The sequence below is a fragment of the Telopea speciosissima genome, chromosome 9, assembly GCF_018873765.1.
Source record: "Telopea speciosissima isolate NSW1024214 ecotype Mountain lineage chromosome 9, Tspe_v1, whole genome shotgun sequence".
Classification (NCBI taxonomy): Eukaryota; Viridiplantae; Streptophyta; class Magnoliopsida; order Proteales; family Proteaceae; genus Telopea; species Telopea speciosissima.
Genome location: NC_057924.1, coordinates 49,321,478 through 49,335,026, shown reverse-complemented (window position 1 = coordinate 49,335,026; position 13,549 = coordinate 49,321,478). Strand labels below are relative to the sequence as shown.

The following is a 13,549-nucleotide window of genomic DNA, read 5'->3' as shown; positions in this document are numbered from 1 at the left end:
AAGTTGCAGCAGAATCCAGCTTAACAGATGAATGCAGCTCCCAAATAAACCTTCAAGAACTTGAAAAATAGATCTTCAAAACTTGGGCAGACTTGATCAGTAAACAGGGACTGGAATGTTTTCCAAAAAAGGCAGCTTTCACCAATCTTCTATTGCTGTCTAGTGATGAATCTCTGAATGATAATTTTGAAGATAAGTAACTAGGGTAGCGAGCAGATGAATCAAGCAGCAGAAAAGATCAAGCAGCGGAAAAAATCAACCTAACTGTAGAACCTCATATAGGCAGGCAATAACCAAACATCTTCAATACTTTAATACCAATCTCCCCCTTATGGCAAACTCAACCCAATAATGAAGGAGATACCCAATAGCAATGGTGGAAACATTGATCTTCTATGTTTTGCACCAAGTGTTCCTGCAAGTTTTGCTTTCTGCAATGGCTGCAGGTATACTGTACATAATCCCCCCCTCACGTGTAGTAGTACACGTGGACAGAAAATGGAGATGATGTAAGAAACAATGCAAAAGTATACTATTCCATAATTTTTCGAAAGGTGCTAAGGATAATGGAAAGAGAAGAAATGGCAATTTACAGAATACCAGAAACTTCCAAGGTGGTTATGGGTATATGCCAAAGGTATGATATGGGAGGTGGTGAAGTGAAAAGAATCAGTGGGATAATGAATTATAGAGAAAAACAATGCAACATAGAAATTGTCTACCATTTTCAAACGATCAAACAAACACTTTTGATGGAAACTCCTATAGGGGAGAAACACCTAACTCCAATAGTCAAATCTGATAAGTATACAGATCTGATTTGGAGTAAGGAAAGGCTCCAATCTTCAAGGCTTGATCAATCTTCAAACAAGGAAGAACAAGTATGCAAAACTCCAATTTATAAACTCTCACATGCGAAATAGAACTGACGAAGATATCTGGACAGAATTGATGTAATAAGCTTCAACAAAAACTTGGATCAGATCTGAATTAGGAATGAATGCTTGGATCAAGCTCCAAAAGTAAGCTGGATATGAACCAATAGAAGAGCTTCACACAACTGAATAGGTTCGTAAGTGCAACCAATAACCTTGGAATACATTGTTGTAATCCCAAATAAGCTGATCTCTAGGGTAGTAGATTCGAATTTTGACAATGAAAGAAATTCGATCTCTAATAGAAGGATACTCGTCTCAATAATAGGGAAGCAGAGTCCACATAAAGGTAGCAATATCATGTCAACCATCATGCTTACAAGCCAATCAATAGAATCAGAAAAATATAAGATAATAATTTAGCAAATCCAATAGGTAGTTGATGCAGCCAGCCACATCGGAATCAGTAAAATAGGTTGATAATTGGAAAAATCCAGCCATAAGATGAACCTGAATTTTTTCAATAATAAGTCCATGATTGATGCTGAAACTTGGGTTGAATACTCCTCTGATGGTGATAAAAGTCCCCTAAAAAAATCAGCAAGATAGGACATCCCTTCCCCTAAGATTGGTTAAAGTCAGGGTTTTGTAAAAAACCCTGAAAGTTGAGATCGATTGTAGGGAAGGGGGCTTCAAAAAAAAATTGATGATGACTTGTCAAAGATTGATGATGTATTTGAATAGATGCTGTCCTCTGCAGCTTGAATGGATCTCCAATACGAATAACCAATCTCTATTTGTATTTGAGACTTGATCTTCAAGAGGGAGAAGCACCAAATATTGCAGAAAAAATAGGGCAGCAGCTATCTTGTGTAATAGAACTTCTTCAAGCCTTGAATAGTTGAAGTAGAATGTCCCTCTTGATGGTAGAAACACCTCCAAAAAACTCTAGCAGCAGCAAGCAACCCTAATCCTAAAATCGATGTGTCAGGGTTTTGTAAAACCCTGAAAAGGAGGATCGATTGGGGTTAGGGGTCTTCAAACACTTGGAAAGAGGCTAATACTGAGGTCAAGTGGTCCTTGTAGTTGGAGTAATCGGCCCTCCAAAAATTAGCAAAAATTGAAACCTGAAAGTCAGGGTTTTTAGTAGGTAACCAAATTAGCAGGTTAAGAAAGTTTTGCTGTAGAAACAAATCCAGCCATCAGAAAGGGTCCAAACTTAGGTCGAGTAGGGCTTGTAGTAGTAGAGAATCACCCCCAAAAATTCAGTTACATCGGAAAAGGGAAACCCCAAAATCGATTTGAGTCCAGGTTTTTCAAAACCCTGACAAATTGAGATTGATTAGGGTAGGGGCTGGAATAGTTAATGAGAGATGGAGAAAAAGAAAAAAAGGGAAGTAGGACGTTGGAATAGGGTAGTAAGGTGCTGGAAAAGATAGCAAGGGGAGCTCCAATGGTGGAAGGTCAGCCTTCTATGATGATAAGGTTCTGATCTCCAAAGAATTCTGGGAAACTCCAAATTGCAGAGATGGTTCCAGCAGTTTTTAATAGAAAAAAAATAGATATAATGGAGGAGGGCAGCAACTAAATCATTGGATATTGTATTTACCTCGTTAGTGCTGCCCCCTTACAAGGATGAGAAGAAAAAAAACAGAAGAAGGAGAAGCCGAGAAAGAGAGAAGAAGGGAGAGATCGATTGAAGAGAGGGAACCTAGATCAAACCTGCTCTGATACCTTGTTGGAACCGCTTCCTCTAAAAGCAAGCAATTTCTGCACTCGAAGATTGTTTGTCTGTGATTGGTTGATCATTACTACTCAGTCCTGTAATGCCTTTATGGTCATTTACATGCCTATCATGATTGATCCAACTAATAACAGATAGGATTGTTACTGTAATTCAGTTAGGTGGACATTGATGCAGTGATGAATTTGGTGTGACCCATTGCTGTTGCACCATCTGCATGTGTGCCATGTCAATGTTTACCATGAGTTTTCAATCATCCTTACATCCATTCATAATTGTCAAGGCATCGCCTAGGCGTCCAAGCGCCTTGGATGCCTTGGTCGCCTTCTTGGTGTTGCCATGCATCTGGACCCCCTCTAATGCCTTGAGTCGCCTAGACTCCATATGCATCTATTTGATTACTAAGTCATAAAATTAGTATGGTTTTATTGCTCTACCTCAACTGATTATGATTTGTTGCACTGGCCTCTGGCAGGGGTATATTTTGGCTGGATTACTCCCCTAATGCAGCAAGGCTATAAAAGACCAATCACTGAGAAGGATGTGTGGAAACTTGATACATGGGATAGGACAGAGACATTGTATAGCAAGTATGCATTCTGTTGCATAATTTAAAATCAGCTTCTAATTGAGTCCAACTACACTAAGGTTGTGTCACATTTATAATGCTTTTTAAGTGTCTGTTGTGTAGCTTCCAAAGATACTGGCTTGAAGAATCACAAAGGCCCAAACCGTGGCTATTGAGAGCATTACATCGTAGCCTTGGGGGAAGGTGAGTAATGGTAGCTATTTTGTTTACAATGTCTGGCAGGTCTGTTTTCTCATTCATGTGGTCTCTTGTTATGAACTTCCATATGCTTCTTTTGTAATTATTTTTCTATGATACATGATGATGCTTGCATCTTGTCCCCAAATTCACTTTCTGTTAATGTTTTTCTGTAGGTTCTGGTTGGGAGGATTATTCAAGGTAATGGACTCATCCATCTGATGCTACCTTTATGTATTACTCTGATAGTCTGATCTGTTATATCCCGTTAAGTTGGAAAAGTAGGAACTATGAATGCACTTTTCCTGTTGGAATCTTCTGGTGTTATTCTCACTTCTCAGGCCTCCTATACTTTCTTAAGAGCAACGTTCGAAGTTTCAGTTTTGACCATAGTATAAGATTTCGCTATATATCAGTATCTCGGGCTTGTCGAGATATCTGAAATATCCGAAATATCGCCGAAATATGGCATTTTTTCAGCCATATTTCGGCAGTCCATCTTGGTGGGTTTTTGGCCATTTCAAGGCCTGATACTTCATGTACACCCTTATTTAAGCTAAATAAACACATTTAAACCTTCATATTGCAAAAAAATGAACTCAAATGTGGTGTTTTGGGTTTGCACCCTTGATTGACAGTATACGGTCGTTGACCCTAATGTATAAATAGTTAAATACACATTGATTAGGCAGTAACAGACAAGAAATTTAAACAAACTAATGAACTCATAAGACATTAGTCATAAATCATAACTTATAAACTCCATAATAGTCGAAGACTCAATAGTCAATAACTCAATACACAAAGTCACAAATTCTTATTTTCCGAAAATAAAAATAATTATTTATGGGTAGAAAAATAATTTCGGCACTGTGAAGCCATAGATTGGCCATTGGTGTCTAACATATATTTAATTGATCCCCATCTAAGTTATATTATCCCTAATTTTTTCCTATTTTAGTTTGTAGGAAAATCAATTTTTAAAACCAGAAATAAAAAATAAAAAATATATATGTAAAAAAAATTTCGACATCGTGAGGTTGTAGATCGGCCTCCGGTATCTAACATATATAAATATCATCACCATCCAACAACTCTTGTATATAGTATTTTCAAAAAAATAGTTTTAGAGGAAAAAAAAAATTACCTTAAACAGTGAAAAATCCTTCACAATCTTGCTAGGAGGTGTTTCCGACGTGTTTCCGGCGATGATCTGTCGAAGAAGATGAAGAACAAGTTGGAAGATGCTTAGAATCCAAGTTGGAAGAGTGGAAAACAAGGAAAAACCCCAAAAAGAGCCTCTGCCCAGCTCTTGGTCGATATTTCGACCGTTAGCTGGCGAAATATGGCATTTATATGGGGTCTTTAATGAGTCACATGAGGGGTTTTGTAACATTTTGGCGATATTTCGGTATATCGCTGAAATATGCCGAAATGTTCCGAAATATCGTCGAAATTTGATACTTTTTGGTTTCGCCTTCACATCTCGTCTCGGCCCACTCGAAATTACCGAAATTTTGTACTATGGTTTGACCTGGTTCTAAACCGAAATATATTTCGCAAAATTGCAAAATTTCAACCAAAACCTGGTAAGTTTCAGCTGCAGGTTTCAATTGCTGGTTTCGAGGCCCAAATGACCAAGTTAGGTCCTAAAATTTCTGGGAAACCCTATTTTAGGCCCTCTGAAACATAGTGGAACCTGTAGATTGTTAAAATAAATCCAAAATGGTAGTTTGGCTTCATACCCTAGGTTGTTAGCGTCCATTTTACGCTGCTGATACACAAATTCAGTACTAGAACACATAATTTTATTAAAACCACTAAAACATGCATTAAGAATGAATACACATAAAATTAGAAACCATTTCATAATTATTAAATGTTATACATGGTTCATTACAAAGATATGGGAGTGATTTGGCAAAAAATCACAAAAACTGAGGTTTTCTATGAAGTTTCCCTCTTTGGAGTCGAAACTATCAAAACTAGTGAAATGATTCCGAAATCTAAATATGGTTGAAATTTCTCTGAAACTATTAAATTTTGATCAAAACCATGCATTTTATACAAAGAGGTTGACTGATATGATACCAAAACCGGAAACCTATTCGAAATTTTACCGAAACTGCGAAATTTGGACTGAAACTTTGTAAGACCCAGGTATTGCACCTGGTTTTATTTTGACCTTTGTCGAAACCGAAAATTTCACATTGCTCAAGAGAATGTTACGTTCCTCGTTAGGTAGAAGATAAGGATGGCCAATAAAATTGCTGTACATGTGGCATAAGAGCAAGGTGGTATGATTTGCCATCTGATGAGTTCTGCTCATGGATTTCCTTGGCCTATACATTGATTAAATGGTACTATTTTGTAGTTGTTGCATGTATTGGTCATGTTAAACCCAAAAATTCTTCACTCTAGATCAAATTGTTTTTTTGAAGAAAATAAATTAGAGATAATCTAGAACAAAGGTGGCTAAATTGGACAGAAGGGATCATTTATTCGTTTCTTAGCTTAGGAGATCATCTCCTGCATGTGCACTGGTACCGATATGCTGCTGCTGCTGCCTTGTTGGGCAATCTTTGATGTCCACTACTTGTTGCGCTAGCTTAATATCCACTATGGGGATTGCCATCTTCTTTAAAAAAAGGGCATACCCAGTGCACCAGGCTCCTGCCATTGCGGGGTATGGGGAGGGTCATAATGTACAAAAGCCTTACCCCTGTTTTCAGACTCAAACCCATGGCCACTTGGTCACAATGGAGCATCCTTTACCGTTGCAGCAAGGCTCGGCCTTTGATTGCCATCTTCTTTAATGCCATTTTAATGTTTTTCTACCTTTTTCTTTTGTTAGAAAGTTAGCGTGTATTAGCATCATATTTTCAATCTATTATCATGTCTTTGGTTGAACCTTTCTTTTAACTTTTTTTTTTTTTGCATAATACTTTAGATTTGTTTCAAATATCATCAAATTCAATAAATAATTGCAGAGGGTTTATTTTTATTTGTCACGCCTTGTATCTATTTCTATTGATTGATTTTGATTTTAATAACTTCCTAAGGGCCAGCCCGGGTCCTAGAGAATATTCGGGTTAAAAAAAAATAATTGCAGATATTCTCTTAAAATCTCCTTATTTTTTCTTTAGATTTTCCATTTTATGAGGTTATTGCTTTTAATCCATTGGGTGAAACTAAATATTTTCTGATAAAATTTGATAATTTATCTAACAGAATGATCACCATATAGCTTTTTTTCTTGGGTGAATAAAATTTCATTACCAAAGAGAGAAAATACAAGGAACCCCAGAATTCAGGGGGAAGAGAGGAGAAACATCCTACAATACATAGGGCTAGAAGACCCACCTAGGGGGGGGGGGAGAGCAAAGAGGAGGGGAGACCCTAAGAAGCAATAATATGCCTGTTCCTTGGGGAGTATACACAATAAGGGAGGGGGGGGGGGATTTGGAGGTGACAAATCCAAAGAGATGGAATCCCAAATCTGTCTTAAAGATCTAGGGTTGGTTGTGCATCTCTGTGTTAGAGTTGTTAGTAGATATGTAATAGAGGTAGTTTGGGAACTAGACTGTGGACTAGTTGCCTTATTATGTATTTTATCTTGTTTGTCTATTTTTACCTTTTACCTCCCTAGGGAGATGTATGTAATAAGTCTATTAGTTTTATTCAAGTAACATAGAGCAGTGTGGAGAAGTCTCTCCAACACAACTATTACAACCGAAATATTCTCTTCTCCTCTCTCTTGTCTCCTCCTTCTTCTTCTTCCTCCTTCAACTTCTTCCCTCTCTTCTACTTGCTTTCCTAACCTAAATCTCAACTTGGTATCAGAGCTTAGGGTTTGAGAGTCGTCTCCATCCTTCTTGTTCCCATTTTTCTCCCTCTCTTTGGAATCCAATAACATAAAGGATTCCAAGGAGGAGGCTCTTATGTAAACTGCTTGTTGAAGGAGTCTGAAATAGGTTCTTTACAACCTATTCAAGTGATTAAGCTGTCCCTTGAGCTACATTGAAGCCCTCATGAAGTTTTGGAGCTCACCAAGCCTCAACTAGGGTTTCCGCCAGGTTTATGTTGCAGGTCCTGTCTCTTCTCATCTCAGGCTGTGTTTAGATCATGGAGTATCTCCTTAAGATCGTACAAGGGCCCCATTTATGCATCAGGTGTTTGCTCTTGATGGATGTGGATCTGGTTTGAGCATGGCTCATTTTCGTGTGGCCTTTATTTCTGCCCAGGTAAAGCCGAAACTGATATTTGGTCCCTATTCTTGCATTTGGAGTACAGTAGGCTCCTCTCTTAGTTGAGAAATGATTATGGACATCTTGTTTGAAGTTTTGGAACATTGTTAAGTGTTTTTTGCTGCTTGGAAAGTGTTTGGGTGAAGGCTGGTCCAACTTGTCCTTGCTGGAATTTCTTTTTTCTGTGTTATGAGCTGCTGAGAATGGAAGGTTTGCATTGTTTACATGTTTTTACATTTGAAGCTTACTAGTTGGAGCTCTTTTGCTGTTTCTTTTTACTGATTATGAAGTGCCTGCCTGCTGGAATGATGTTGAGATGCACTAGAGGTGCTTGATTTAAGTCCTGCTTAAGGATTTGCTGCTGGAACTGCGTAGGCAGTGTGTTATCCTATCTTTGTTTGTTGGATTTCTTGCTTGTGTGGGTAGAGGTTACTACCCAGTTGTGCAAGACACCAATCTGTTTATTTGGGATGAGTGTGTACTCCCCACTTGTCTTTGGTGTTCTTGTTTATGGTCAAGTGCTGTTTCCCTGCCAATATGCCTGATTCGGATACATCTGTGCTTGGTACTGCTGATTCACAGCCCACTCTAGCTGCCCCTCAGTTGGTTTATGAGGGCACACATACACAGATTTCCTTTGTGAAGCTTGATGGCACTAACTACTTGGACTGGTCATACTCTGTGAAGCTTTCCCTTAGGAGCAAAGGGAAACTTGGGTACATTACTGGTACTATTAAAGCTCCAGAGCCTGGTTCACCTACCTATGACAAATGGGAGACCGAAAACTCTACAGTCATGACATGGTTAATTTTCTCCATGACACCCGAGATTGGGAGAAGGTTTATAAGAAAAGAAACTGCCAAAGCAATCTGGGACAGTGTCTCCCAGACTTTTGATAGAGTGGGTGACTCTGCCAAGGTCTGTCAGCTTCACCAAAAAATTAACTCAATGAGGTAGGGTGACAGCACCATTTCTGCATGCTACAATGCTTTTCTTAGTCTTTTGAAGGAGTATGACCACTACAGGGATCTTCATTTGACCAACCCAGAGGATGAAGCAAAGTATATCGGACTCTTGAAAAGGAGTGTGTTTTCACTTTACTTGGTGGTCTGAACCCTGACTATGAGCCAATCAGGCTCCAGATTTTAGGTCGGTCTCCCCTTCCATCTCTTAGTGAGGTTTGTAGTTACTTATAGAGTGAGGAGACTCGGCGTGTTTCTATGGAACCAGCTCCAGTATCTTCTCTTGAGAGGTCAGCCCTCAATTCTAGTTCTTCCGGAGGTACCCGTGGAGGTGGTAGAGGCCAGGGGCCTAACCGTGAGGTAGCCAGTGCAGTGGAGACAGTTGGTGCCAATGGATTTGGTAGGGATAGGTTTAAATGTGATCATTGTGGGCGGACTGGACACACCAAGGATAGGTGTTGGTCACTTCATGGTCGTCCTCCTGGCACACGTGGTCGTAGTGGCCGTAGAGGGGGAGCTAGAGCACACTCTGTGATGACTGAGGCAGATGCTCCACATGATGACTCCACTTTGGCAGATGCAGTGTTTCGCCGAGTCATGTCACAGCTGAGCACATCTCCCACACCCACAGTGGCCAGCTCTTCTTCATCCTCAGCTTTGTAGGTTTCCACCTCAGCTTCTACTACAGCCCAGTCTTGGGTCATCGACTCTGGTGCCACTGACCACATGATTGGTACGTCCCATTATTATGATTCCTATACCATTTACTCTGGTAAGGATAAGGTTAGGGTAGCTGATGGTTTCCTTTCCTCCATCTCTGGTAAGGGTTGTATCCCTGTTACATCATCTATTTCTCTTACTTCTGTTCTTCATGTCCCTAACCTTACTCTTAATCTTCTATCTGTGAGTCATTTGACTAAATCTTTGAATTGTTGTGTCACATTTTTTCCTTCTCATTGTCTTTTTCAGGATTTGGTGACGAAGATGATTATTTGTAGTGGACGTGAGGAGCAAGGCCTTTATCTTTTTGAACCTTTTTGACCCACAGCTTAGTTCTATGTGTGTGGACGTAATGATAGTAGCTCTGTGGAGTCTGTTATGTTATGGCATCGTCGTCTTGGCCATCCATCTTTTGTTGTAATAGGGAAACAATTGCCTCACTTATTTTCTTCTGTTGCTTCTTCTCATGTTTTTCACTGTGAACCATGTATGTTTGCCAAACATTGTCGTTCCTCTTATCCATATCATGGTACTAGAACTGCTGCTCTTTTTCATATTGTGCATACTGATGTTTGGGGACCTTCCCCTCCTACCTCTTTATTTGGCTATCGTTACTTTGTGTCCTTTGTTGATAATTTTTCTCGTGCTACTTGAACTGTTCTTATGAAACATAAAAGTGATGTTTGTGATGCATTTAGAACCTTTTATCAGATGATTCTTACTTAGTTTGATACTCGGATCAAAGTTGTTCGATCTGATAAAGGGGGGGAATACATGTTTGGTGGCCTCCAAACCTTCTTTACTGATAATGGCATTCTCCATCAGCTAGCGTGTGTTGACACACCCCAACAAAATGGGTTTGCTGAGAGGAAGAATCGCCATTTATTGGAGGTCACCCGTAGTCTCTTGTTTGGTATGCATGTCCCCAAGACCTTTTGGTCTGCTGCTTTTCTCACTGCCTCTTTTCTCATCAATCGCATGCCTACTAAACTTCTTGATTTTAAGTCTCCCTTGGACATCTTATCTCCCAAGGTTTCTGCGTTCTCTCTGCCTCCTAAAGTCTTTGGTTGCGTTTGTTATGTGCACGTAAACAAATCTGCATGCACTTAACTTGATCCCAAAGCCCTCAAGTGTCTCTTCCTTGGGTACTCTTCTATTACCAAGGGTTACAGGTACTACCACCCTTCTTCTCGTCGGTGTCTTATCTCCAAGGATGTCACTTTCCTTGAATCTGTTCCTTTCTTTGCCCCTTCTCAGCATCCTCTTCAGAGGGAGAAGTGTGGAAGTGAACAGGTTGCTGATTTCCTTCATTCTCCTCTCCCTATCTCTCCTTTTATGTTTGACATTGGTATACATAAGACTGTGGATGTGGTTAATACTGGTGATCAATCAGGTGTGAATACAGAATTGGTGGTTGAAAGTGGTCCTAGTAAGGAGAAGGATTACCACATTACATACAAAAAGGGTGAAGGCATACATAACCAAGGAAAGCAGACCTACCAAGAGTTGTCTTTGGATCCAGATCCACATCTTGAGATTCATCAGTCTCAGCTAGGTGACATCCCTTCTCCTCCTTGTGATTTAGACCTTCCTATTGCTGTTAGAAAAGGGAAAAGAGCTTGTACTAATCCTATAGCCCAGTTGTTTCCTATGATGCTCTTTCTCCTACAAGTATTACCTTTATTACTGCTCTTTCTACAGCTTCTATTCCCAGGAATGTTAATGATGCTATGTCTGATCCAAAGTGGAGACAAGCTATGTCTGAGGAGATGATGGCTCTTGAGAAAAATGATACTTGGCAACTGGTGGATCTTCCCAAGGGACGTGTTCCAGTTGGATGCAGATGGGTCTATACAATCAAGTATAAATCTGATGGTACTGTTGAGAGATACAAAGCAAGGTTGGTTGCCAAGGGGTACAGTCAAGTCTATGGGATTGACTATCAGGAGCATAGTTATCAAGGCGGCAAGGTGACCACGGCGTTTGAGGGCCTTCCTAAGCGCCTTGGCGATAGGGCGACCGCAAGGCGGCGCCTGCGAACAAAGTGTTCTAGTGTTCGTTTATTATATAACCATTTTATTTGTAGCATATTAAAAATTATATAATTCTACTCTTTGTAAATACTAAAGAGTCAAACCAATGCAAGATATTCATCAAAAATAAATTAACAAACTAAGTTCATCATATTATCATAGCAATAATGCAATATAGCATATGAAAATAATGAAATATAAATATCAAAGAATCAAACAACATTATAAATTATTAAATATAAAGAATAAAGGGTTGGTAAATTAGTACACTTACCTCTGTGATGCCAAATTGAGTGCCTAGGCAGTAGGCCGTAAGGTCATCCACTATATTTCTACTTATGTGGCTCTGTGAATCAATACTCAATAAAAGAAAACATAACATAACCTAAAATAATAAAATGCCAAAATTAAGTAATCATTAAAGCTTAAAAATTCAAATACTTAGAGTGAAGAAAAGTCTAAAAAACAAAACCATCCAAAATCCAAAACAAATTGTTCAGTAAGTACTTCACAACTTCAAATTTCAATCCAAATTAAGCATATTTAAATCTTCTTGCTCCTGTTGTTTGTCCGCATCATTACTTCCTATACCAAAATCATCCTCAACATCTTCATCATCACGCATATCTTGTTCATCCAACTCCAACCCGAACTCCAGTTCTTCATCTGAAGACTCCTCAACCCTCCCCCTAGCACGCCGTGAATAAGAAGAGGGAAGGGGTGGAACTGGAGCGGTTGATGGTCCAGACCTCCTCGCTCTATTGGCGCCATAAAACGATGAAGATGCCCCAGTTACTGTTGATACAGTTCTCCAAGTGAGATCATCCCCAGGATGAACTAATTCATCATTTGATGCCCCAGTCATCCACTCATTACTCCAATCTAGCTCATCAAGCTCCAGTGGATCATAATTTATGCTTTGTTCCTTTCTTTCTTGGAACCTTACTTGAAGACGGCGATTATACTGGATGTAGACAAGATCATTTAAACGTTGATGCTCTAACCTATTCCTCTTCTTGGTGTGAATCTGAAGAACAAATAAACAATATGAAAATATTACTTTTTATTTTTTAAGTCATTCTTTCATAAAACATTAAAACCACACAAAAAACAGAAAATAAAAATAATATTAACTTAGTACTTACAAACTCAAATATGCTCCAATTGCGCTCACAACCAGAAGATGAACAACAAAGACCAAGTAAGCGCCTTGCAAGCTTTGTAAGCTCAGGTGTAGAGCTTCCATGTTTTTCCCACCAAACCACTATAAATATATATAAGAAAAAATATAGCTTAAATTAAAATCAACATACAATACAAAATACAAACAAGTAAAACAACTAAACAATATAAATTAAAAGAAAAAATACTTACGAGGACTCAACTTGTCCCTTTGTCTAATCGCCATATCCTTTGCAAAAGATCCTCTAGTTCCAGTATAAGCAGCAGATTGTTCACTGATCTTGTCTTGCAAGGTTGTATCAGACACCATCCTTACAAGAACATCATTAAAGGCATCATTTGCTTTATGCATCAAGGAGTTGGCTAAAGATTCATCTAATTCCATCTCAATTGCTTTAAAGTACTTGCTTGGATTAAGGAGAAATGCAGCCAAATATATTGGTTGCTCCATCTGACTTGTCCAACGCCTATCAATAATCTTTATAATCTTCTTCCATTTCCTATCTATGCCCTTAAAATTTGATATTATGTGCTTCTTTGCCTCTTCCATTGTAACATATACTTCAGGCAATGCAAGCCTCTCATCTCCATCTACTATCCTCAATACTTGAAGAAGAGGCAATGATGCTCTCAAGCAATCCTGTACACCATTCCAGAAAGGTGTGGAAATAACTATTTCAACAATTTGCTTCCTTGCCTCTATATGTGACAACTTAGATTGCTCCCAATGGTCAGAAAGAAATAATCTCCTCAAAGCATCCTTATGCTTCAATAAGCTCTGAAGTGTTAAAAATGAAGATGCAAATCTGGTTACTCCAGCCTATACCAAGTCTGCTCCTTTTGTTTGTACCCTCATAGCTTCAAGAAGGCGAGCATGCCTATAGATGAAGGTAGTAATTTTTCTTCCCTTCAGTATCACAGACTTGTATATTTTTGTATTGCCTATCTCCTCCATCATAAAGTCTAGGTAATGAGCTGCACATGGAGTCCAATACAACTTCTTTCTTTTCTCCATTAGTA

The 13,549-nt window shown here is 39.0% G+C and overlaps 1 protein-coding gene across 1 annotated transcript in view; it reads left to right on the top strand.

Moving 5' to 3' along the window:
* Positions 1 to 13,549, top strand: part of LOC122639868 (ABC transporter C family member 2-like) — a 114,072-nt gene that overhangs the window by 17,119 nt on the left and 83,404 nt on the right. Inside the window, exons 5-7 of the mRNA XM_043832874.1 lie at positions 3,095 to 3,209; positions 3,311 to 3,391; positions 3,562 to 3,586. Coding sequence (XP_043688809.1) covers positions 3,095 to 3,209; positions 3,311 to 3,391; positions 3,562 to 3,586 — 221 coding nt within the window. The remainder of the gene's footprint in view (positions 1 to 3,094; positions 3,210 to 3,310; positions 3,392 to 3,561; positions 3,587 to 13,549) is intronic.